The sequence below is a fragment of the Bacillus rossius genome, chromosome 1 (assembly GCF_032445375.1).
Source record: "Bacillus rossius redtenbacheri isolate Brsri chromosome 1, Brsri_v3, whole genome shotgun sequence".
Taxonomy (NCBI): Eukaryota; Metazoa; Arthropoda; class Insecta; order Phasmatodea; family Bacillidae; genus Bacillus; species Bacillus rossius.
In genome coordinates, this window is record NC_086330.1 from 137,740,412 (window position 1) to 137,766,961 (window position 26,550).

At 39.6% G+C, this 26,550-nt stretch overlaps 1 protein-coding gene across 4 annotated transcripts in view; it reads left to right on the forward strand.

Annotated features, from left to right (window-relative positions):
- LOC134546202 (BAG family molecular chaperone regulator 3) overlaps positions 1–19,268 on the forward strand; it is a 60,099-nt gene extending 40,831 nt beyond the window's left edge. For all 4 annotated transcript variants that reach the window (XM_063388808.1, XM_063388810.1, XM_063388809.1 and 1 more), the window contains 2 exons: positions 2,324–2,437; positions 17,480–19,268. In XM_063388808.1, coding sequence (XP_063244878.1) covers positions 2,324–2,437; positions 17,480–17,702 — 337 coding nt within the window. In that variant the 3' untranslated portion in view covers positions 17,703–19,268. The remainder of the gene's footprint in view (positions 1–2,323; positions 2,438–17,479) is intronic.
- The last annotated feature ends 7,282 nt before the right edge of the window (positions 19,269–26,550 follow it).

The following is a 26,550-nucleotide window of genomic DNA, read 5'->3' on the forward strand; positions in this document are numbered from 1 at the left end:
TGTATTTTACAACTCTGGTGGTTTTATTATATGTATATATAATGCTGAATTCATATCTTTCATTAATATAATGCAATTATTTACACATTATGTATTTAATTTTAATATGACATAATGCTGGTATGATAGATTGAATTTATATAGTTTGAAACTAATTTATGTTATTTGTAATAATTTTTACTTAATGGGAAAATATTTTTCCCTGGAGTATCGAAAGTATTGAAGTATCGAAAGTATCGAACTGAAAAAACAATACAGAATCGAGTATCGAAAGTGTGGTATCGTCCCACCTCTATTTAACGCCTAGAGGCTGGGGCCAGGCCGTGTGTTTTTAACCTAAATTCTTTATCTTTGGACAATGTTACTAGAAATTTAGGCCCTAGGCATCGGCATCGGCCTTACTTCGTGTGATTACGGTCCGCGATCGACGGTACCTTGAGTTATGTAGTTAACCAAGGGACATTACTAAAGTATATTTTTTTTTGGCGAGTGACAAGACTCCTCGACCGTCAACGGCAAGATGTATGGTGTTGTGGTATGTATTTGGACCTCATCCTATCAAAATTCAAAGACATCGTAAAAATTTGTATAAGAAAAGGCAAAAAACTGTGCAAGTAATGAAGTTTTCTAACTAAATTCATTTGTAAAATTGTGTACTGAGGCCATGTAATGATGACAAAAAACATTTTTTTTTTTTTTTAAAGAAATAAACACAGGTAATTTAATAAACTCTTTTATTTCCAAATAACGTAGAACGCAACCACCGTAATGAAAAATTCCTAAAGAACATTGTTTGTCTTTGTTTTGTTACGTTTCTCTGTGTGCTTAGCCGGGCCACACATACAACGTAACAACATTTCTTTGCACTTAGCTTAGAGAGAGACTGAAAGAGAATACTTAATTCCTTCACTGCTAAGGAATTGGTCTCAGAGAAATTTAAAGTACCATAATTTCTGGCACAATATACCATATCTATGGTTAGGCTTACCATAAGTATCATGCATTCGCAAATACCGTGTTTTATCGCATAATCGTCACACTTTTTATACTAAAATCACGTTTGAAAAGTAGGGGTGTGACTATTATACGAGGGGAAAAAAATCTTTTTAGGTAAAGTTATTCATAACAACATAACCCATTCATGGAAAGTACATTTATTCAAAAAGTTGAGTAAACAAAAGCACACCAAATAATTTAAATTAATAAGTCATGCAACAAAAACCTTCAACTTTAAATATAAAAACGAAATCTGTGACCCGAATGCGGGCCTAAACTAACTCATAACTATCGTCGTAGTACACACCACTGTGTGCGGGCCACAAATGTAGTTGACTCTGCACTCAACAGAGAGCATGATTTGCATGCAATCGGCGAGATATCAATATCAATATTCGACTACGTGTTCGCGCTCTATACGGGAAGCAACATAATCAAACATGAATGATGTCAACTAGCGGTGGCTACTTTTTCATAAGCAGTACACCGTGGCGACGCAGACCAAAAGATAAAGGTGGTAACGTTTGAAAACGTCTTTAAACAAAAATTTACACATCAGTCAACTTTGTATTTCCGTTAATTAAATAAGTAAGTGGTAATGTCCAAATAAATATTAGAATTATACTTTAAAATACATTGTTTTATAAGGAAAAAAATTCCTACACAAAGCGTTGGGAATCTAATAGCGTGTCCAAAAACATCATGCAACGTTTACGCGATAGGTTTTTTTTATCCAAATTTTGACGCCCTAAAATACCGGTGCGACGATTATGCGCGTGCGACGATTATGCGATAAAACATGGTACATATATGTTTTATGATTTAAAAAAAAAATTAAGTAACTAGATATTTTTGGATATTCATGGAGAGGTACAAAAATTTGTGAATAAAAACATTTACAAATAAATTTGAGAGTAGTTTCTGAGTCAGACACACTTGAACATATATTTCACTTTCATTAAAATGAATTTCCCGTCTTTTAAGTAACTTTTCACAAATTCATTAGTTGTGAATTTTCCAGGTCACTAATTATGGCCACTGTAAATTTTGCGGTCATAATTTTTTTTTTTTTTTTTAATTGTGGGGTTTTTAAAGTTTTACATGAAATAATATGAAGGGGCTCAATAAAATTATTTCCCCCCTCCCCCACCCCTGTCCATTGTTTCTCTCTGTGGTCCCGTGTATGATGCTTGAAACTGTACATGTTATTTGATGCTTGAAACTATACATGTTATTTTCTTTTGCAGTTTTCAATAGGTGTGTTAAATAAATACAATATTGATGGTGAATGAATTATGTATAACCAGTGTGTGATCGTTTTATGCAGGGTGTCCCGTGGAACAAGCACGACAGAAGATAAGGAGTATAAGTCTCCGTACATTACGAAGCCCAGTGGTCCAGACCGTAGTCTGTGCAAGGGCTCAAATGATGCATTACTCTTGTAAGTGGTACTTGCACCATGATATTTTAGTTCACTACTATTCTCATTCTCAGGGCAATCATCATGTGGGTGTATTTAATTTTGTTGTCCTAGTTAAGTAGTAGATTAAAATTTTACTTAAATGCATACGTAAAGTTGTTAACGTTTTAATTCAGACATTTTGTATGATTGCTGATTTAGTCATGGTGGCATAAATGTCATTTTAACAAGTCTTCTGTGCAAAAATTTATCTTTTTATTAGTGCAAGATGAGTTAAATAAAATGTTCATCATTACGTCCACCATATAAAATTTTTACCACAGTGCTCAACAAACAATGAAACTAAATTAGCTCCTAATATTGCTGTACCAGTTGTGTCAAAAAACATGTCATGCAGTCAGGACAACGAATGGGTAATGGTTTATTTTTGTTGTGTATTTGTCAGATGTTATGTCTCGAATGAGGGAAATAGCATACAGATGGAACAGCCACACAAGGATACGAATGCAAGCAGATGATTGGTCGAAAAATATATCGTAACAGCGTGGTGCATGCGGCAAAGGTTTTGACGATCATGTTTGTTATTGTTTTGAAAAAATTGTCTAAAGGTTTAACTATAAATAAAGTTTAAGTGTGTAAAGATAAACTTTATTACATTCTTTCATTTCTGAAATGATGAACGTGATATGCGGTAATGCAAATGTTTTGAATCGGTAAATTAACATAGGGATATATGGAAGTGATCAAGGGAATGATTATTTAAACTTTATAAACCGGAAAATTTATTAAGCGGGAACATCTTGTAGCCCCGGGCCTACAGCTCAAGCACCGGGGGTCTACAAAAAACCTTCCACACTCCACTGTTACAGGAAAGCCAAAAAGTCAACGTCGCCCTTCCCTGTTGCGTGGGTATAGGATCCAGTTACCATCAACAAATAATAAGGTGGCATGGGATACTATGGGGCTCGACATCTAACAAAAACTCGGGTTTAATAAAAAATAACATTTGCTATAAAAACAAATACTTGCATAACTAATTGGCATAAATACTTTGAGCACCTTTTCGTTACGAGCTCTTTCAATGAACAAGCATATTACCATCCTCATATTCCTAGGTAATACTATTCATGCAAGTTGTAATAATACTGTAATACATTTAAAAAATAATAATATTATAAGAAACTAACAGTCCACTAATAAGTCCAACTGACCAACGTAACATTACCGCAGCGTGCTACTTGATTATACTTATGGTACCATTAATTATCTCTCATCTGTCCCACGAAAAAGTTATTATTATCTTGAAGTTAATGAAAAGTAAATGAAAGTTAATCAAAGACGACAGTTTCTTCGCCATGACTGAGTGCACACGAGTATCGTAGTACTAGGTCCAATTTAACTCTCAATATGTCTTGTAGCGGGGGAAACTCTCATGGTGGAGAATAATGCAGTTGTTTGCCTTACTTTGCGATGCATCGTGCTGTCATGCCACTACCTCGGCGCTCGCCCGGGCCCGAGAACTCGCCGACGCTGCTCACGTCGTGTGATGCCTCTCGCCATACCCTCGGACTTGCACTAGCCCCGAAGACGATACGTGCTCAGCCGCAAATCTGCAAGGCCTCGCCGCCACTTCCCTATGTGCCCACTTCGGCGTCCAGACCAGCACTCTCCTCAGTCGCGCTTGCCGCACACTGCTCGTCGGCTCCTCACTCTGCAATCCTCGACTCCACCGAAAAACCCCGAAGGTATCAGTCACACTGGTACCAACTTCACAAACTGTCAATACGTCCAGACCGCACCAACACGGGAAAGTTCGAAAGAAAAAAATAAAAAATATTACCTGGTACTAGAAATAAATAAATCTAGATTAATTAATCATAACAAATAAATACCGTTAACAAAACATAGGTAACCGGGTGACGCCGTTACCACCCCAGTGGTAACAATCATAAGCGAGTTTTACTGTATAGGCATCTTTCGGGTCGACTCGGGCCAGCGTGTGGCACAGGGTGAACGCGGTCTTAACCTGGTCGAATGCCCTCAGGGCTGCTGCATCCCACTTAGCGGTACTGAGGGGAAAGCAAGTCAGTCAGTGGCACAATCATTTGTGATAATTCAGGGACATCACATCACAGCCATTTGATAAGCCCTATGAATCTCTACAGTTGTTTGCAGGTCCGCGGCAGCTCAGCCTCAGCGATCTTACGCAGGTGGCCGGGCTGGGGGAGGTTGCCTTTGGCACTCACTACATGTCCCAGGAATTCTACCTCCAGTGTTCCTAGGTGACATTTTGATATTGTAGACGTGAGATGGTGGATAGCTAATCACTCTTAACACACACAATAAGTGGGTGATGTGGTCTTACCATGTCTCGGAAAAGATAATGGCTTCATCCAGATAGGCTATGGCAAACTCTAGTCATCTCCTGAAAGGTGGTTAGGGCGCATTTCAAGCCAAAAGGCATTGCTCAAAACTGAAATCTCCGCCCATCTGGCACGGTGAACCTGTCTTCTTTCGGTCCTCACTATTTATGGGCACCTGCCAATAGCCTGCTTTGAGATCAATTTTCTAAACACTCACCCGATCTAAACCTGCCATGGCGGCCTCGACACTGATCTGTGGAGATGGAGAGCTGACCGTAACGGCGTACAACGGCTGGAAGTCAATGCAGAAACACAATGAGCTGTTCTTCTTTGGTGCTAGCATGACACACAAGTTGTAAGGCTCAATTATGCCATCTCACTGCATTTCCAAGACCTGCTTCCATATGGCATGTTGCTCCTTAAAGCCATAGCCCCGAGGGGGCTCACGAACGGGTCTGTCATTGGTAGTCAGAATCCTGTGCTCTGCCACTGTGATGTGTTGTAGTGGGTTGGCCATGGCAAACACATTGTGCCGCTTGTACAGCACACGGTTGACCGCTGCCTGACACTGGGGAGGAACATCGTAACGGAATTGCTCCGTCAATATCTTGCCAGGCAGCTCAGTTGCGAGATCTGTGGCATAGACAGTGCGGGGCTCATGTGTTCCCACATGGATGCTGGCTGGTTTCATTTTCTCCACCACGTGGTGTTCCACTAACCATAGCTGACCTAACACAATGTCCTCGTGCCAATCGTCTACTGCAGGGCTGTTACTGTAGTGGTCGAATCCTGCAGGCGTACCTCCAGATCCGCGGAGCCCAGCATCATGCCTGGTTGGCTGCTGGTGGCTAGGCGTAGCTCAGCCCAGTGTGATTGCAGCGCACCAGTTGGTATGATGTCTGGGTTCACAAACACTTGACTGGCGCCAGTATTGATCAGCGCTGCAGTGGGTCTGCCATTCACCTCCACTGGAACGCGGAACAGCTGATCATGAGGTCGGGACAGCTGGCCCAGGGTTGGTGTTGGGCTGTCCGCAGCTCCCGTTGCTGGGATCAGTTGGTGCAGTAGGGGAGGGGGGGGGGGGGTCTATCTCTGCGCCCCCTGCATTCCATTTACCGACGGCGATGCCGTGGAAGGTCACAATGTCAGTGGTAAGTTTCGTGACAAGGTGGCTCTTAGCTGAGGAAGGGCTGTCAGGTCTTGTGCTCGTAGGTCATTATTGCCATACTTCTGCATGTTGCTCTTTGTGGCCACGGCTTGTTGCACAAACTCCTCCACCAAGGCGGGTCGGCAGTGGGTCGGCAACAGCCCACTCGTCTGTTGGTACGCCTGTCTTTGGCTAAATGCACCTTGCACTGTTTCAAGAAGGTACAAGGGTCTTCATGTAAAAAAATCCATTGAACTCCAGCAGTGTCAATCGTCCTGGGTTTGACATTATCCGCGGTGCTACCCCCATATCTGGATCAGCTGGCAGAGCAAATTTCTGCATGCAGCCTGGGTAAAAGTCTGTTTCCATGCCGACTCGCTCGGTACATGTGGGTTGTTGAGTTGTTATTGGGGTTGGCTACATAGGAGGTAATAGCCCAGCTTTGTACTTCCCTGTCCACACTGAATCCCATTGTATTTTTCCTGTATTACTGTCCATTCCCAGTTTGGATGTTACCGGAACACATCAGCATGTGTTGCACCACTGCACCTCACCTGTCAGTATGTCCATGTCTTAGGTAAAAGACAGTGGTGGCACACGCAGGATTATTGGGCGTGGTAGCATCTTGCCAGTGGTCGCAATGCTTGTCAAGGAAACACATGGGTGGTTCGAGAAGTGGGGGAGTTGGGGGTGGACAGCTCCACGTGGAAGGATGCATGGAGGGGGAGAGGATCAGTGAGTTGAGGATGGAGGTTTGACGAGGGGAGAGTGCAGCGGGAGGAGAAATCCCGCGGACGTCGAAACTAGAGACGCCTGGGCTGCACAGCGTTTCTGCGTGTTTATCAGCGCCTACGTCAGGTGTTGCCATCACAGGATACTGGAACAGATGTGGTGGGTAAAAGGCAGGGTGGGAATGTCATGGCGTCGTCCTGAGACAAAGAGCAATAGCGTCCTAGAGGGGTACCTCAAATAGTCCGCTCAGCGTGACGACACTTTCCCACAATGTATGCACTTTACCATCGCTGTCTTAACTATTTCTGTATCTTCTGTTGCTCGCCACACATACGGGTGCCAAATGCCATAACCCGACGGTCGGATAATTGAGAACCAGGTTGTACTTAGTAATGCGGAAGTAATTTACAATAATTTAAATATGAGATTGGTCCAGGAGGGCGCCAGTTTAGCCCAAACATTTAACTAAAGTGTTGGTGTGGGTCGCCAGCCCCATAATGGCTCACTAAGCTCGGTGGCTCCATCTGTTGGTAAAGACCCTACTAACTAACAATATCCTTGAGCGCTCCCTTCTCCTCATAGGTAGTTGATTCCTAAGTAGGTTGGGCGGAGAACTACTGAATAAAACCGATGGGTTGGTACTAAGCCTGAGTCTGTATGCTACAAATTACACTGGAAACACTGTTAACACATGTTGCACTTCACGATACTTGTCTACGTCCTCTGGCGGCCATCCCACTATAGAAAGATTGCAATCCGAATCTCTCGACTCTGTACTCTTTTTAAAACTCCAAGGTGCAGTCATGCGGCAAAAGAGATGTTCTGGCGGGAGGGTCGCATCCTGCACCGTGTAACGCCCCTCGTGCCCTTGATTTTAAGTGTTATAACATCTCTTAAAAGTCCTAGGAAACAGCTGAGCAACAAGCTACAAAACTCACATAAAATTCAAACATCACCAGAGGTGGCACGAGGCGGGGAACAAAACAATTTAGAAACTCCCTGCACACAATCCATTTGGGAGTTATTGAATCGGTAGATATATATATAGGTACTCAAATAAAAGCAACAAAATAAGTCATGTGATCTATAGGCTTCCTGGTTTATTTATATTAATATTCTTTTATGTAGTGCATAACCTTTCATAAAATAGATTTTACCAGAAAAAATCAAGGCAGATTAACCATTGATCAACAAATTAGCATTTTAACATCTTAGCATTCATTAATGAAGAAAACATGAACACAATTTATAGTGCTAGCGAGTCCGGACCGCGAATCTAGCGAAAATTTAACAAGGTTCTAGCCATAGTGAAATTTTTACAAAAATAGTTAGAATATATTGCCTTGGTTTTGAATCTTAGGCAAAAAAATTACAATATCACCATATCCGATAAGGTTTGATTCTTCTTGAGTCACAATTACTGAAGATATAACTTTACATCGTTAACAAAAACTTCTCCCCTGTTCACTGGCACACCAAATTTATGAAATTTTGTCGTTCAGAACTCATGACCAGGTAAAATTCAGCGGAAAGAGCAGAATAAATTTTTGTTGGGGTTCACTTAACTGACTTTCAATCATGACCATTTGTGCCGGGGTGACTCTCGGATGACGGGGGTGTTTCTTCAATCGGTGGGTATCTCTTGAACCCTGCCTGCAACAAGGTCCAATATCGACAGAGATTAGACCAGGTAGCAGACAGACCATCAATCGGGCAAAAGCCCGCTAAAAAGGAGCGAATTGGGGGAAATATTGAAAGCAAAAGACTCACCGAAGTAGGGTGATGACAGATGATTTTACTCATGTTGCGCGATCGCCAGTTAGGACGCGCGACGCGGAGATGTCGCGGAAGCCCAAAGAAAAGAATTTAAAAAATATATACTAAAACGTAGCTATTCGGGTTGGCTGACTAACTAACAGAAGATAAAGAAAAGTTTAGGGAAAAATTCCCTCGGCTGAGACGATTACATTCTATAGCGCAGTAGAAGGCAGATCTACACGCGATTTATTAGTCGAGGTGCAGCTCGACAGAGACGTAGATGTAGTCAGCCCAACAGCCCGCGAATTAATTCCATCATGGCGGCTAGATTGTCTTAAAAAAAAAGGATGCTGGGTCCGGGAAGGCTGAAGGGGGGGGGGGGGGGGGATATGGCTCAGTGCCGAAAGGAGCCGAAGACGTCCGAGGAAAGGTAAAACAAAGGTTTGTTGCTTGGTAAAAACCTCTATAGCCGTCGAGCGCCGCGCGCTCTATGGAGGCGCAGTCGAACTAAGTTTAACTTTGATTCGCAAATGTCGCGCTAGGTGACTTGCAACGGCATGAGGCTAAAAGGGAGAGAGGGAGAGACTTAAGGACACGGCCACTAGTGTGCGCCGAAAACCAGGGAAAGAGAACTAGGATGAAAAAGGTTTGTTAAGAGTCTACAGAAGTCTGACAAAAATTAAATAAGAATAAAAATTGAAAATTTAAAAATGAAAATTTTAACTTAAAATTTAAAATCTGTGCCAAACACACCAATAAACGGCACAACCGCAAACTGGCCCAGGTATTCGTGGTGAATTAAGTACCAAAGGTTTCAATTGATTTATCGGCATGCAGAACTCGGTGATGAAAGCGTTACAACTTCCACACGTGACGGCCACATCCGCCTTGTACCACGAACTTCTGAAGACTACCACAAGAGGGGAGCAGCGGGAGAGGGAAGGTACTGCGCCCTTGCATGCCATATCCATAAAGCACTAATAAATGCTTTACATAAAATTTAACGTCTAAACATCATACAATTTACTTAGTTAAATTACCCACGTGGGAATGACTGACAGAAGGTCTAAATATGTGCGGATTATCTGTATGGTAATTTTTTATTTGAAAAACACCAGTCAAACCTGAGACTGTTCGCCGTTTGTGTGCTACTGGAGCCAGACTCTCTATATATTATTAAATACACTCTGAGAGCACTATGTATTAAATCTGGCCTGGGGCCGCAAAATATATTGTTATGAACGCAGGACCGCGATACGCGCCAGGTTCGGAGCTGGCTGGCGGCCCTGCATAGCCACTGGAGTCACGGACTATGTCACGTGCCGTGCACTGATGTAAGGCATGCCACGCTTGCCTGGCCGGATTACAAGGGTCATCCCCCCTCCACTAACTTGTGCATCATCCTGCCTCTGCGCTGTTATCTATCGCTGAACAGCCTGGGGAATTCCGCGGGCTGCCTCGCGCAATAGCCAGAATGGATGCCACCATTCTGGACTGTTCGGGCGTCGGGTTGGCCCGGGATGACGTGACTTGTCACAGCTGCTCTCATCGGTTCTGGAAGGATGACGCACGAGTACTTAAGCAGCAATGCCGGCCTCCACGGGGGTTCTGAGCGGATTCTGAGCGAAGGGAAGTGCGACATCAGCGAAGAGGGTGAAAGACCCCCTCCCCTCCTTTTTAGAGTGGCGCGATGCGGAGTTCGGCTGGATCGTGAGAGTGCGGTGACTGAGTGACGCGAGACTCTGTGTGTGGACAGGCGCAAGGTAAGGGGCGAATCACTGTTGAGCCTAACTCCAGTGAGGAGTAAGAACTGTGGAACTTGACAGACATTGACTGACTTGAGGATAAACATCTTTTTAAGTGCCAGTGATTTGTGATCGGACGTTTTTAAGTACAATTATTTATGATTAATGTAAATATTAGAAATAAGTAAAACTGGAATAAAACTTAATTGGGCTATCCCTTACAAACCCATTTCTCCCCACATTGTAAATCATAACAACATTAAGGGCCCCGCCTACCTGGGCACACATATGGTGTGCAGAGCTTCAGGAAAAACAACGCGATTTCAAAACTACTTAAGATATCCGAGTGGGGCCTATTTACGAATAGCATTTAAGAGTTCGCTGAGGGCCGAAAAGTACTTTTAATTTCTGATTAAGTTTTTAAACTGTATTTTTAGAAGCGTTAAAATGCCTAAAACGCGTGTTTTCAGAGTAATTTTTAGGCATAAAACAATCAGTACAGATTCTTGAAAGCACTTAAGGGGCTTGCATAACACCTTTATCTTCATTTCTCCGCCATATAATGTTACGGTCACCGCTCAAATTTCACAGTTATCCTGTGACGACGAGACGAATGCGCGCCAGTTCAGAGACTTGCGCTTAGAGGCTATACCGCGCTGGAAGCACCAGCGAGCGTCGCGCTTATTATCCCGCCTCACTAACACACATACACCCCTGACGAGGCGGGCCCCTTAAGGCTTTCGTCAAACTAGAAACTCTTAAGGGGTCACATGCATACTTAATGACACTTTTCTTTTGTGAATATTATGACTTTACATTAATTCTTACGGGAATTAAATACACTGGTACTCATACAGGTGCCTAACACACGGAACGGGGCACTTACTTAGTTGCGGACACTAACTACATGACTCGTGCGGACGTGATGCAAGGGTGTGTTCCACCAGTGGGGACTGGACTTTACTATTGTTACGATTTTATAATCGTTTAGTAGGAAGAACTGGGTTCGTATAGGAATAGCCCAATTATTTTTTTTTTTTGCACAGTTTCATTGACTGCTAATACATATTTACAACACCAATACATAATCTTACTTAGAATGCCTACTAATCAATTACTCACACTCGGTATCTCAAGTCCTTACGCACCGCACACTTCGTTGGGCTGCACCCCTCACTCAACTCCCGCCGCCGAACTCTCGCCATACTCCGTCGCCACCATCGCAACCGTCGCAACCGTTGCACTTCCCTTCACCGAGGTTCCGCTCGACGCTTTGCTCGGAACTTCGCTCTGGACTCTCGCAGCACCCAAAAACTGTCCTCGCCGAGGAGCTCACTCCAACTCGCCAAGCAGCTGTCGCGGAGGCCGGTGTCCAGGCTTATACAGGGTGTATCAAAATTCATGTTACAACGCTTGAGGGTAGAAAGCTCTTATTATTTGCAACCATTTTTGCCAATAAACATGTTGCCGGAAACGCGTAGTTAAGCCCCTGTAGCCCCAGAAAGAGTCAGCGTAGGCAACCCGTTGTAGAGTGTTATGTTGTGGATGTGCGGGCGTTCGACTAGAGAAATAACCTTTTTAATTGTGGCACAGATTTTAATGTCACTCTGAAATAAATCACAGCTTCGGCTTTGTTTCACAACATTGAAATTTTTGCATACATTTTAACAACGTGACAGACTAAAGCAACGGCTCAAAAGCACGCCCACCTTGAGCGACACGGAGGTGGCAATGGCGAATCATGTTTTCACGGATACGCTGGAGCATGTGTGGAGTCGACCTTATGATTTCGAACGCTTCAATGATTTGCTGTGTAAGCTCTTCTACCGTTTCTACTGGCGTAGCGTAGATAAGCCCTTTTACGTAACCCCACAGAAAGAAAACTAACGGGGTTAGGTCCGGTGACCTTGGCGGCCATGCGACAAGGCCCGCTAGTCCAATCCATCGGTTTGGAAAAGTTTGGTTTAAATACTCTCGCACTTGCAGGGAAAAATGAGGTGATGTCCCATCATGTTGGTACCACATCACACGTCGCACATGCAATGGAACCTCTTCAAGAAGACCTGGTAGTTCGTTCTGAAGGAAGTGGAGGTATCCGGTGCCGGTAAGTCGTGGCGGAAGAAAAAGAGGCCCGATGAGTACTCCGTCAACAATACCGGCCCACACATTAACTGAAAAACGTTCCTGGCGAGCTGTAACACACGTTGCATGCGGATTGACATCATTCCAAACATGACTGTTGTGCGAATTGAGAATAGCGTCTTGAGTGAACTTGGCTTCATCGCTGAATAAAACCGCTAACTCGGGGTTCCTCAATACTCTTTGAATGTACCAACGAGAAAAGGTCATGCGAAGAGGATAATCTGCCGGACCCATGTGTTGCACTTTTTGAAGGTGGTACGGGTACAAGAGTTGCTCATGAAGAACTCGCCAAACAGCCATTTTGTCAGCGTACATATCGGAACCTTCTGCCCTTGTGCTTGTATCTGGACTCTCCTCAAATCTCTGAAGTACATCTTCTTCAAAACTGGGAGTACGAACCCTGCGTGGAGCACCAGCATTTGGTCTTGTGACGGCACATGTACCAGTATCACGCATTCGCTGAGTAAGTCTTGCAAACATGGTGTGAGCTGGAATCCTACGACCCGGATATCGTTCTTCGTACAGACGATGGGCGGCTCGTCCATTTTGTCTAGCTTCCCCGTAAACAAGCAGCATGTCCGTGTACTCACTAAACGTGTACTCCATTGAGCTCCACTAAAACTTTGCCCTTTTCAGAACCACAGCGAAAGAAATGACACCACGAGTTTGCTTGTACGACAGAACAGTCAACGACAGAACACCAGTGATATCAAAACACACTGTGACACTGCGATGTCACGCTGCGCAGTGCTATGGCACGGCACGAACGGAAGAAAACGGAAGTAAAAAAGGTTGGGGGTCAGCATTCGACATCGTACAGTCCTCTCGAGCGCTGCCCGGCATCGTAAACACGTAATTCACCACAGCATCGTCTGTCTCGCACAAAGCCCAACGGGTTGCCTACGCTGACTCTTTCTGGGGCTACAGTGGCTTAACTACACGTTTCCGGCAACATGTTTATTGGCAAAAATGGTTGCAAATAATAAGAGCTTTCTACCCTCAAGCGTTGTAACATGAATTGTGATACACCCTATATAGACCCTGGCGCCCTTCTAGAAGTGAGGTGCGTGGCTGGGGCCAGTCGCATCATCCTGTGCCAACCTGTCGCCCGAAGCATTGAGAAGGGCATTGTTAGCTCACGCGACAGCCAGGGATGACGAGTCACGTCATCGCGCGCCATCCCGACACCCAAAGCGTCGAGAAGGGCATCGGCAGCTTGCGTGATGGCCCGCGGAATTCCCACAGGCTGTCCAGCGCCGGGGAAGGGCGCCACACGGGGAGCAGAGAGGTGGAGGAGGAGAGGGGGGGTAGCGATGACCCTTGTAACTTGGCCAGGCATGCGTGGCATGCTTACGTCAATGGATGGTGCATGACATCAGTGACCATGCGGGGCCGCCAGCCAGCTCCGTACCTGGCATCGTGGTCTGGTCTCTCACATTCGTAACACTATAATAGAAGGTACGACGCCAGCCTAACGTTCAATGTCATTAAACATTTTACAATGAACAATTCAACACAATTTACAAGACATACATTGGCTGATTATTGAAACATTTAACTATACTAGCACCGATTACAGAATTTATAGTTTTTTATTAAGAATATAATAATATATTCTTAATATTTCTATGAATGTGTATTAGTGCCATAAAAAATACCACATGTGCTGAAAAGTCTCACAGAATGTTAGTATAGCCCGGCAAGATACTTGTGAACCTGCGCAGACCCCAATTCGTGGCGTGACGCACACTGCCGTCACGTGATAGCCGCCAGGGGAAGTGGAGGGGATCAGTTACGCACTTCACTCGGCTGCATGAGGATTGCGTCAGCGCGTCATGCCGGGACCTGGGTTACACGGTACAACAAGCGAGCCAATCCCATCAACCTCGGGAATTAAGTCGAACCTTATTCCAGGATGACCCTTGCGAGGACAGGCGCGTGAAATTGTATACAACGTTGCGACGCATCTAAAAGAAAAGAAGTTGCTGTACGGTTTAAAATACAATGTTACTGAAGTGACAAGTGCTGCGACGGGTGTGTCTAAATCAACGGTAAAAAAGATTTTGGCTGAGGGGAACGTAAAAAGTAAAATTGGTCTGAACTTTTCAACACATACTGGCAAAAAAAAAAGAACGCAAAAAATGGTTAGAAGTCGACGATTTTACATGTGGTGCTGTGAGGAAAAAAGTGCGTGAATTTTACACTGTCAGGTAAACTGTTCCAACTTTAAATAAATTAAAGACGGCTTTGCGAGATGATGGTGTTTTGGACTGCAGTAAAGAATTTTTGAGAAAACTGTTAAAGAGACTGGGATTCCGTTGGACGAAGTGTCAGTCAAGGAGAAGGATTTTGATTGAGAAGCCTGATATAGCAGCATGGAGGGGGCGTTTCCTACAAGAAATGCGCAAGTTTCGAAACGATGGTCGTTCAATCGTTTATGTAGATGAAACGTACATCCATGCTACCCACAGCGTTAGTTCTTGTTGGCAATCGGACAATGAGCTGGGTGTTACAGAGCCGATCGGGAAAGGCCAGCGTTTAATAATTGTGAATGCAGGAGGAGAGGAGGGATTTGTACAGAATGCATTGTTGATATTCTGGTCAAAACAAACAACGGGAGATTATCATAATGACATGAATTTCGAAAACTTTTCGAAATGGGTTACACATAAACTGCTTCCAAATTTGCCTGAAAACTCAGTCATTGTTCTTGACAATGCAAGTTATCACAATGTACAGACAAATAAGAAGCTGACTTCCACTAACACCTAACAAGTGATTCAAGAGTGGCTAAAAATAAACAATGTAACTTTCTCCTCTGACCTTACAAAAGCCAACCTACTATTACTTGCGAAACAAGTGCCCACTTCCAAAACTTACAAAATTGACGAAATCATTAAAATAAACTCCCACGAAGTAATCAGGCTTCCACCCTATCATCCTGACCTCAATCCGATTGACTTAGTGTGGGGATATATTAAAGGAAAAGTGTGCGAAGAAATATCATCCACACTCGAAGACAAGAAGACATTATGTGAACAGCTGTTTAGTAGCTACTCTAAAGAGCAATGGAAAAAATGCTGCCGGCATGTGGAAAAAATCGAGAATGAATACTGGAACAGTGATAGGTTATTAGATACTGAAATAGATAAGATTATTGTTAATCTTGAAGAATCTACAGACGAAGATTCCTCTAGTGAAACGGAAAACGCCAGCTTCACATCAGACTCAGATTAGGTAAATAACATAATATAATTATCTAACTATTAAAATATTACGTTGGGATCTTAAAATTATGTATCTATAATCAACACTCGTTTTTGCGTCGAACATTAGTGACGGAAAAAGTAGTGACAAAATGCAAATGTTCTGTATTTTACCTTTAAGAAAATGCTATTTTTACAGAAGCCTTAACCAAATGATAATTTGATAACCAAGCCTTCAAAGAAAGAGTTATTTTAACACATGCAGCATTTTTGTTTATGATAATATAGTTTTTTCACAGAGAGGTTTTTTATGACTGCATAGAAATAGCGTGACTGTTAGCATGCTGATGTTCTGTTAACTTGATTAATTTTTTTAAAAATGTATGTGTTTGAATGATTTGGACATGGGTTAACGATGTAGTGTATTTTCCAGTTGTGATTACATCATGCAGTTCATGCGTTATAACCCTTGTGTCGCGTTCGTGTAAGACGGGCTGACACTCCATCGCCTTGATTTGGAGGGGTCACCGCGTCTTCCCCTCCAGACACTGTCGTTGCGCTAAGGGGTGGTAAAGGGGAAGGCATACCATGCGCACAGCGATAACAGAGATGGTCCAGATTTAACTTTTCTCCCTATAGCAGGTACCTTGCAGCAGGAAGCAATGTTTCTGTTGTACAAAAAACAGTTATTTACATTAACTTTTCTCAAACTGATATTCGCAACTGCATAATTGCATTTAGTCTATTTGAAAAAATTCTCAGTTTTTACTTTATAAACGGAAAATAACCTCTTTTTTTAAACGTGTATTTTTAGTGTGTTTTCATTTATTTGTTGACAACCTGCTGGTTTTTTAACTAAACATGAATTTTGCTAATGGGACTGGAAAATTTAATTATTTAATACGTAATTATTACAACAAGAATTTTAAATGTGCAAGTTCGTGAGACTGTACATGTTAACAATTCCAGAAAGGGTATTCCAATGCCAACTGAATGGATGCAGTGGTAAAAATTCTCGGTACCAAACATTTATACGGAAATGCGTTTCATGTGTTCGTTTTGCACTGGAAACAGTAAAAGTAATTTTCATTATGTGAAACTGTATATTATCGCATTGGTTTTTTAATTCAATTTAAAAACTTGACGTAAGTTAATTTAAAAATGCCTTAGTCACAATATTACGAACCTTTCTTTTTCAGTTCAAGAAGTTGGTATTTTCTTTTGTTGGTATTGGCAGTCATGCTCAAAATACATCAAGTTTTTTTTCTTATCCAACTACTGTGCTGTTGAAATATTTTCAATATATGAGAATCAAGAATGTTTTTTAAACATTTGATGTTTAAGTTGTATATGTACAACTGGCACACATAGCTAAGAAATTATGTGAGTTCAAAGTATGTAGTAGTACGAAAAGGGTACTGGTGGATTTTTAGGTTATGACACTTTCATTTTTCAGTAATATCGGCTGAAAATTAAAAAGCATATTGTGAATCGGCAGAAACACCAACTAAATATATCAACATTTTGCCGATATTTAGTTGAATCGATGTTTCTGCCGATTCGTATTGGCACAGCTATATCCAATATTCATGATTGTCATCTCATGTGTTTGGTTTGATATGTTACTTTTATATTTATATTTTATGTTCTTAGAGAACAATGTAGTTTGTAGTAGACTTCCATCAAGTACATATATTTCATAGACACTTAGATATTCAATTAGGTAACATGAAAATATTCATTTCACTGACATCTGTTTACAGGATATTGTGCTGGAAAAAAATATATATATATATATTTATTTGAATATTTTATATTGATACTTAAGAGGGTTCCCTATCTATGCTATGAGAATTCATCCTGCCTTTTGTTTTTAATCAAAGATACTAACTATTGCTACATCACTGTAAGTTTTATGTGATTTGTAAATGTAACGGGCGGTAGTGAGTGTGGTGTGTTCGGGGTTGCAGACCAGACTACGCTGCCTGGAACGGACCAAACCCAGAGCTGCTCCAGAAGGCCCCTGAGAGCCTGGCGAAAGGGCCAAACAAGTTGTTGCTGCAGGAGAGGTTGTACAAAGCCAAAGGACCCAACAGCGAGCTGAGGAAGGGCCCCATGGGCGGGCTTGCCAGGGGCAGCATCTACTCCCAGCTGTCAGCTGACAAGGCAGAGGAGGAGTCCCGCGGCAAATAGCACAAGTACTGCTGCATCATGTAGCTAGTCCGTTTGCTGACGAGTCAGCAGAGTAATTGATCTTGTGTCACCCGCTGCGTGATTAGTGATTACTAGGGACAAGATGATTTGCTTTAAAATCGAAATAATGTTAATAGGCAAGTCAGTACACCATATAACCCTGAAATACACGTTAATACACCATATGGCACCAAAATAAAACTGAAATCATGAAATTAATAAACATTTTTAAAAACCTTGATTCAAATCACAAAAATGTAATATCTTAATGTTATAAATTCTGCAAATGTCTTTTTTTTTAGTATGAAGTTGGTACCATAATATAAAAACAATTTGGGTATGAAAAATTAATAATACTTATCGTAACATTTCTGACACTGCCCCATTATTCATAAGTAAGAATAAATGCTAATTTATTTTCATGGTTTTGAGTATTCTGTTCTAAAGATGTATTCTTATATTGAATTATTTTATTGCAAGAGTGCATCATGGATCACAATCATCAGAATTACATTATTTGGGTTAGCCAGTGCTAAGAAAAATTTTAATGTCAGATTTGTTGAATAATACGTACTGGCTTTATGAATTAATGGAATACGTAAAACTAAAAACAGTAACCCCAAACATTCCTGTTTAAAAAACAGAACTGGCTATAATAAAAGCCATAAAATTTTGTCTCGTGATTTCACGTGTAGTTGCACTTGTTTTATTGTAGGATTCTGACATTGAAGTTGATGTTATTGCCACAAAAAAAAATTATTTTCGTGAACAAAATCTAGTTAATTTGTGTGTCAGGAACTAAAAAAATAAGAGGAAACTAAAATTAATTTTGAAACAAGTAACGTAATCACCTACATAGAAACGGCAGAAATGTAAAACTGGAATGTTAACATGTTCTCAGTGTGGAAAACATATAAAACTGAATCACATTTCTCCTCCAGTGTGTGTTTATAAAAACTCATAAGTGGAAGTGCAATTAAAAATACTTAATTTATCATCAAACATTCCATTATAATTAAGAGTAAAATTTTTTTTGCTGTTTAAAGTATCCCATCATTATTTTGGTAATAAAAAAAGTACAAGCATTTGATGTTAAACTTGGTGTAGAACTTTCAGTAAACTGATTTGTTATCCTAGTGTAAAAACTTATAAAAAGCAGCCCGTGTTAAAAAAATATATTACTAATGTCTTGACATTTATAACTTTTGATTCTAGTCCACGTAAAGATGAAAGTTCATAATTTGAGTGTTCATTTTTTTATTAGTATATATTGCTTGAAGATTTCCATTGAAGGAATCATACTCTGCCTTGGTTTAGTGATTTAGTATTCTCCCAACGTTAAACGAGCTGGATCAGAATTGTATGTCACATTAAAATTTTTGTAACTTTCACTTTTAAAAAAAATTGTGTTTTTGTTCCCAAATTTAAGAAATGAAGATAAAGGTATAATGCAAGAAATACTCTTGAGTACTTTCAAGAATCTCTACCGGGAGTTTCATGTCTAAAAATTGTTCTGAAAACAACAGTCTTAGCCATTTTTATTCTTAAAAAAATACAGTTTAAAAACGAAATACAGAAACAGAACTGCTTATCCGCCCTCAGTGAATTCTAAAATGCATTTCATGGTATTTTCATGAAGATCTGCACACCCTGTGTGTGCCCAGGTAGGTGGGGCCCTTAAAGCATCTCCTTGGATTCACCACTGGTTATTGCTAAAAGAAATAAGTTTGGTCTTTGCAGGTAACATGCTGAGCTCACAATTCAGGCTTCTGCTTTAAAAATTGTTCTTACAATTTCCAACTTAGGTTAATGTTGGCGTGGTTTGTTTTGTATGTGCCTTTCCCAACCTTTAGAAATATACTCAGCTAGTTTACCAGTTGTATATACATTGATATGGGAAAATGTTAGTTAACAGTAGTTTAAAAAAACACACCCACACACAAATGTTAGTTGATAGTAATTTTCAAAAAAATACACACATTTGCACCATCTTGCATTTGTTTTTATAATTCCTATTTGAAAATACTAATCATAAACTGTTAGGTGCTGCTACCATTTCAATTGATGTATAGTTGGACTAGGCCATGAATGTTGACTACAATAAAGGTTTGAAACTAGGTCCTGTAGTCTGTGGAGCCATAAAAATAAATAATACATCTGTACTGCAAAGATGTATAAGTATAATCAAGCTTAAATAACTAATAAATTCATGCCATGAGTATCATGCTATAAAATATAGTTAAATCTTTATAATAATCTTTTAATTTTAACTAGATTTTTTAAACAAAAACCCTTTATTTTTTTAATTTGATTTTTAGTTATTGCATATTAAGAGAAATATTTACGAAGGCTGGCTTTAAAGAGCTACTCTGTCATTGTGTGTATTATACTGATAGCAGTTAATCAAACCATGAAAAAGTGTTAAAAGCACTAGTTTTTCTATTCTGTCTTAGTATGTATTAATTTTTCCATTCAAATTATTTAGCTTGAGGTGAAATCTTTCACGCCATGTGAATTTTTTTTTTTTCCTCATTTTAATTTTTACAAATTCAACACAATACTCATAAATTTGTTGTTCTTTCACAAATATTTGTAAGTAGATATTTGGTAATTGTTTTATAATGTATGCAAAATATGCATGTTCGTAAATATTACCACTTGAGCGACTTTTACAGAGATTATATCACATTAAATATATCTTTGAAATATTTATGACAACAGCAAATGCAAAAATCTCAAAAATGCTTAAATCTCAGAAATAGCCATTAACTAATAGTAATGATGAAAAAATGAAGAGAAAAAAAAATCAACATGGAGTGTGAAACTATCAACAGTTACATGAGAAATTCAATAAATATATTAATTGTATAATACAGGTAGTGTTACAGAATGCATATAAATTTGTAATTATTATATTTTGTGGTCTATGTAATTAAATTAATGTTTTTAATGCTAAATACATGTATGTATGTATGTATGTATGTGTGTGTGTGTGTGTATATAGCATAAATTTTGACCAAAAAACTGCTACAGTATAAATAAGTGATAAATAATAACAAATTGCTAATGCAATAAATTTTTATATCTATGTTTGTCTTCCCAAGGTTCCTGAAGAGATCATTATATATATATATATATATATATATATATATATATATATATATATATATATATATATATATATATATATATATATATAAAAATTTACTGCTAAATACTAATTTTAGGTGTAATGACTTGGTGCTCCATCCCATCTCCTATTAGTATTAGTAGTTTGATTTTCATTCCAAATGTTTGTTTGGTGTTTTAAGTGTGATAATATGCATCAAAAATAGCATAACTACTGTAGGGCTGCGACGTCTTGGCGGGTCGTTTTGCGGGGAAGCGTGAGAGGGGAAGCAGCTGCGCACGCACATCAGCCGCTATGCGGTTCATAGCAAAAACATCAGGCGCTACGCTCTCAGTCTGAAGTGAACAATGGAGCCCAACGCAGGAAGGACATTCAAGATATAATAAAGTAATACAGTAGAACACTGTTATAATGTTCCTGCATATAATGTTTTCCTGCTTATAATGTCATATTTTTAAAGTCCCAATATTTCCCCTTTAAGGACAATGTATTTATTTCCTGCATATAACGTTCATAAATAGTGTAATTTCCTGCTTATAATGTTTGCTTTCCAACATTCAATAAATGGGGAAAAAATGTTTTAAAACCAAATTATTCCAACACTTACGATAAAAGTTTACTTTATGTATGTTTATGTTTACAATCACTGCCATACAATACATGAAGTTAGTTAAAATAAAATTTTATGCAATATACTGAAGGTACACAATGTTCATAGTTACGTGTCAGTTGGCACCCTTAGTCAACTCTTCTCTTCCTTGCCATTCCAGTGGGTATTCAGATGCACGTACATAGTCCTACGATATTTAAGTTGCCAACCATTCAGCGAGGGCATAACTATAACTGTTTTCTATTGCTTACAAATATTTTTTTTTTTCATTCATACGTAGGAATCCTAAAATTAAACATTTTCAGGTGGCACAGGAGTAGACGTTCTCACTCTTAATGTTTTCATCATGAATCGTGAGACAATTTTACAAAAAAATGTGGCAGTGTATCTTTAAAGACAAACAAAATTTAACCAGGGAACAAGAAGAAGTTGAAAAATTGTTGGCTTTTTTCAGAAAATTCATGTATCAAGTATACTATCTTTGGTTTTATCATTAAAGTTGTTTACATAGCTTGATGAGTCCATTGGTACAAAGCTCGAACATTGCTAAGTGCTAAATTGAGATTTCCTGCTTATAACATTTTCCTGCTTATAATGTTTTTTCTTGTGCTCCCTTGAAAAACATTATAACAGGGTTCTACTGTACATACATAGTGGGGAGAGGGGAATTATAAGTAGTGTAATCCAGTGCTGTGAAGAATAAGTTGCCAACAAATAAATGTCTTCTAGTACCTCTTGCAAAAGCAACCGAAAGAGTTGCACGATACACAGGTATAAGCCAAAGATCATATTCACACATCCGAAAACACAACACACACACGCCAAATAAAAAACAAACAACACAAGGCAAAAAAAGTAATTATAAGTTTGAATAATAATACTTACATTATAAGTTTCTGAATGCATTCCCCATAATTTCACCCACGGTTTGTTTGTTTTGCACTTGGCAATTTTCCAGACTTTCTGCAATGCTTGTTAGAATATTTGTTGTTAGCTATAAGTGTAGCCGATATTGCTAGATTGCTACACATTATATTTCATCATATTACATTACATACATTATACATTATGAATATATTTTTATGTACTTATAATACATGTATATATTTGATCAGACACTATCCACGAATTTTATGCAGTAAAAAAAGTGGTTCCCACAACAAGGAAACTACTGCCAGTTTTGAAAGAAAAAATCAGATGGAGTTGGGGAAAGACATCACTGTGTAAAATACTCAAAGAAATGGGTTTTGTGTGGAGAAGAAGCCAAAATAAGCAAATGGTTCTTCTCAAAAGATCTGACATTGTTGCTTGGCGATCACGGTACCCGAATCAGATGAAACAGTGCAGGGAGGCTGGGAAGAAGATATGTTACATGGATGAATCCTGGGTTGACACTAATTTAACCTTTCAGAAATGTTGGCAAAAGAAAAGTGACGAAGGTGTAATGGCAACAGGAAATGGATCGCACAGACCGATAGTTGTAAGCGTTGGTTCTAGGCAGGGCTTCCTTCCTGGAGCCTCTCTTGTTTATAAAGCAGGCACAACAGGAGACTGCCACGGCCAGATGAACTCTGGAAACTAAAAAATGGATTACGGAAAAAGTGATTCCAAATTTGCCACCCGCTTCAGTCTTGGTTATGGAAAATGCTCCATACCATTGCAAGCAAGAAGACAAGCCGCCATCCAAGTACGAAAGTAAATATGCAATGATAGCTTGGTTGCAGAGAAAAGGTATACAATGTGACAAAATGTGGAAAACAACACTTTCCGAACTTGTTGAAAAACATTGACCGAGAGAAAAACCTTTCAGAGTAGACAGGTTAGCTGAGCTACATGGTCATCGTGTAATTCGTCTGCCTCCCTATAATTGTGAATTAATGCTAGTAAGCTCGTGTGGGCCAAAATGAAGCGTTTAATACGTGAGAACAATACTTTTGGTGAACTTGCGTTGCAAGCGTTGCAGTCTCAAAAAACCAGAGCCTTAGATTCCATCACAAGCACCGACTGGGAAGGTTACTGTCAACACGTAGTCAGTAAAGAGGACAAGTATTGAAAAAAGGACGGTTATGGAGGATGTATTGGAAGGGTTTATAATAAATGTGTGTAATGACAGCGATGACTGTGCATCTGAACATAGTGACGCAACTACTGACAGTAGTGATGAATCTGTTCTTGCTGTCCCATTGTGAAATTCATATACATGCTGCTATGCATAACTGTTTATTTCAGATTCTCTAATGGCCAAAATTCATACTTTGTTTGAGAGCGTTCTATTAATCTAAATACAAATGTTTTAAACTCATTTGTCAAAGAAGTGTTTTTTCAGTGTACTTCGGCTTTGTTTGCTAGTATATGTTGTAATTATTATATTATGTTATTACTGTGTTATGACTGTTATATTTTTGCTGTTTTAATACTATTGTTGCCAAACATTGTTACTATTATCGTGTTTTTAATGTTAACATTATTTCACACTGCTGTCATTCATCTTAACTTAAATATCTACTGGCTACTAAATGGTGTTATAATAGCATGTCAATCATGTTATTTTCTAAGTCAAAGTACTGAAGGTTTTGCCAGTACGATGATATATGAAAAGAATATACGTTTATCTATGGGTCAATGTTTTATATAATACCCGAGGATGGTTTGTTAGAAATATGGTTTTCGGACCCCTCAAAATGACTAAAATGGTTCTTTCAGAGTGCTGTTATGGAAAAATACCAACCCGAGTGCATAAAAGTGGGAAGGTTCTTGACGTGAGTCATGTCGATCGTCTACACGTTTCAGCTAAACCAAATGGAAAAGAAAGCATCAGCGAGGGAGTTATTTGCAAGTCTTAATTGTGTTTCTTACAGCAACCCACAATTACAAATTTAGTTCTTTAAAGTATTGTATAACTATATTTAACTATGTTTAACTAAGCTGCCAAGTCGAGCATATAATGCACTGCCTTTACATAATAAATTACTGTAAAGCATTATCGAATTTTTGTAATATTAAGATCTGCGCTGTGTTGCACCGTACATGAGATTGTTCTCGACCAATGTTTTCGGAATGGCATGAAGACTTCCAGGCTGTTGCTAACTGCGGAGCAGGCAAGGCGGGACATGTCAATTACAAGGTCGCTGAGCTCTAGGGAGTCGACCCGCCAAGACGTCGCAGCCCTACAGTAGGTGAAAATGGAAATAGCATCTAAGGCTTGGACAAAACTTGGAAGTGCGGAAATTTCTTCTCAAACCTGAATCTCGATCTGAATCTTAATTTGGTTGCTAAGCTGCAAGTTTGATCTGATATAGTCATGGTACCTAGACTGTATATGCATTCACATTTGGTGAGAATTGTTTTGTTTATTGGTGATTGTAGTTAAAAAAAATTGTGCGTAGTTGTTAATAGTCGTCTTGGTGATTAGTGTCTGTCGGAGCACCATCTATGGTAATTATGTACCTTTTTCTTCCTCTAAAGGTAATATGTTTTGAGGAATTAGAATTAATGATAATGATAATGTATATTTTATGGGCTTTCTTCAATATTGAATGTCACCCCTTTTAGCTTTTGCATTGCTAAAATCCTAACTACCATAGCTAAGTAATTATATAGAAGGGTATTTTTGTACTTGTACTGTTTATAATTGTAGCATGATATAGTATAATGTCCAACTATTGTAGTTATAGATCAAATTGTACTATATTTTACGTGGGTGAGTCATAATCCTTTTTCTCCAACAAAATGCACTATTGCGGCTCACAGTTGAATGTAAATTTAAATTTACTTAGTATTTTAAAATAGATTAATATTTATATAACATATTTCTTAGTGCAAGAATGTATGTAACCAATTAGCTCATAATGAATTTGACAGTATGCAAAATACTTGCTAGCACTGCAGTGTACAAGATGATTATTAAATTCATATTTTTGTTCCACCTGTACTAAAGAAAATAGTTATTAACACTTCCTATTTTAGATTGTACAGCCACAGCCACAGCCACAGCCACAGCTAGCATGTAAACATGGAATACGTGTGAAACAGCACGCAGTGCAGACATTCGGCTGCTCACTAGCCCGCCCGCCCCACCACCATGCTCGCTCACCTGTCCGTCCCACCACCCTACCTCTTACCCCACGCCTCCACCTCTGCACTGCGACCTAACTTGGTATGCTACCGTCTCTCCCGTAGCATACATTAAATGATATCCACTTAACGGTATAGTGTATCATGCGGCATAATCATGCCCACCTTTCACATACATTGGTGTTCCTATGATCACATGAATAGCGAATTCTTCCAGTTGTACTTGTATTAGTATTAACATTAGTGGAGTGTTAATGCTAGTTACTGCTCATATTTTTTGTAGGCCTACTCAATTTAAACATTTCTCACATGAAATTAACAAGCGAACCACGTATTCTGATTCCTTTTTTCGCTTATTTTGCCACCACTGATACTTTTCTCCTCCTCTCACTACGGAAGAGAGAAAGGAGGGGTGAAAAGAGATACAGAAGTACATACTGATTAGAAAAAGACTTGCCCAGGGCCTGGTTGATAAGTTGGAAGAATTTCCTACCTTGCATTTCTACCAGCTTCCCCTTATCAACTTTATAAGTTAATGTTTAGCAGTTTGCCATTAAAAATACACTGCATTGTAAGGACAAAAACATTCATTTAAACAACAGTAAATTTTATTAGAGAAACCTGGGAATTTTTGAAAGATATCAGGAAATTTCAGTGAAAAGTTGAAAAGAGCTTATTTAAAAAAAACTGCTTGTCATGCCTACAAATATTCACTTTACCATTTTTGTGTGCTGATTACTGACGAACCTCCCCAGCAGATGTGACATGTGTTATGATAATTTCCCGGCGATTAGCCTAAGAGGAAGTTCGCTACTCAATTTCTTTTCACACGCTGCACATGGTTGCAGTCGCTATGCGTCTCGTGCCGAAAATGTTGGAATACGGAGGGAGAAGTGAGTTTGGTTGATTGATAGTAAAATTAAATATTTTAATGGCCCTATAAAAATTATCCATCCAAGAAATTTCGAAGTTCATGATTTTCCAGCAGAAATACTGATGTGTGACTTAAAAAACAAAGTGTAGCCTACGTAGTC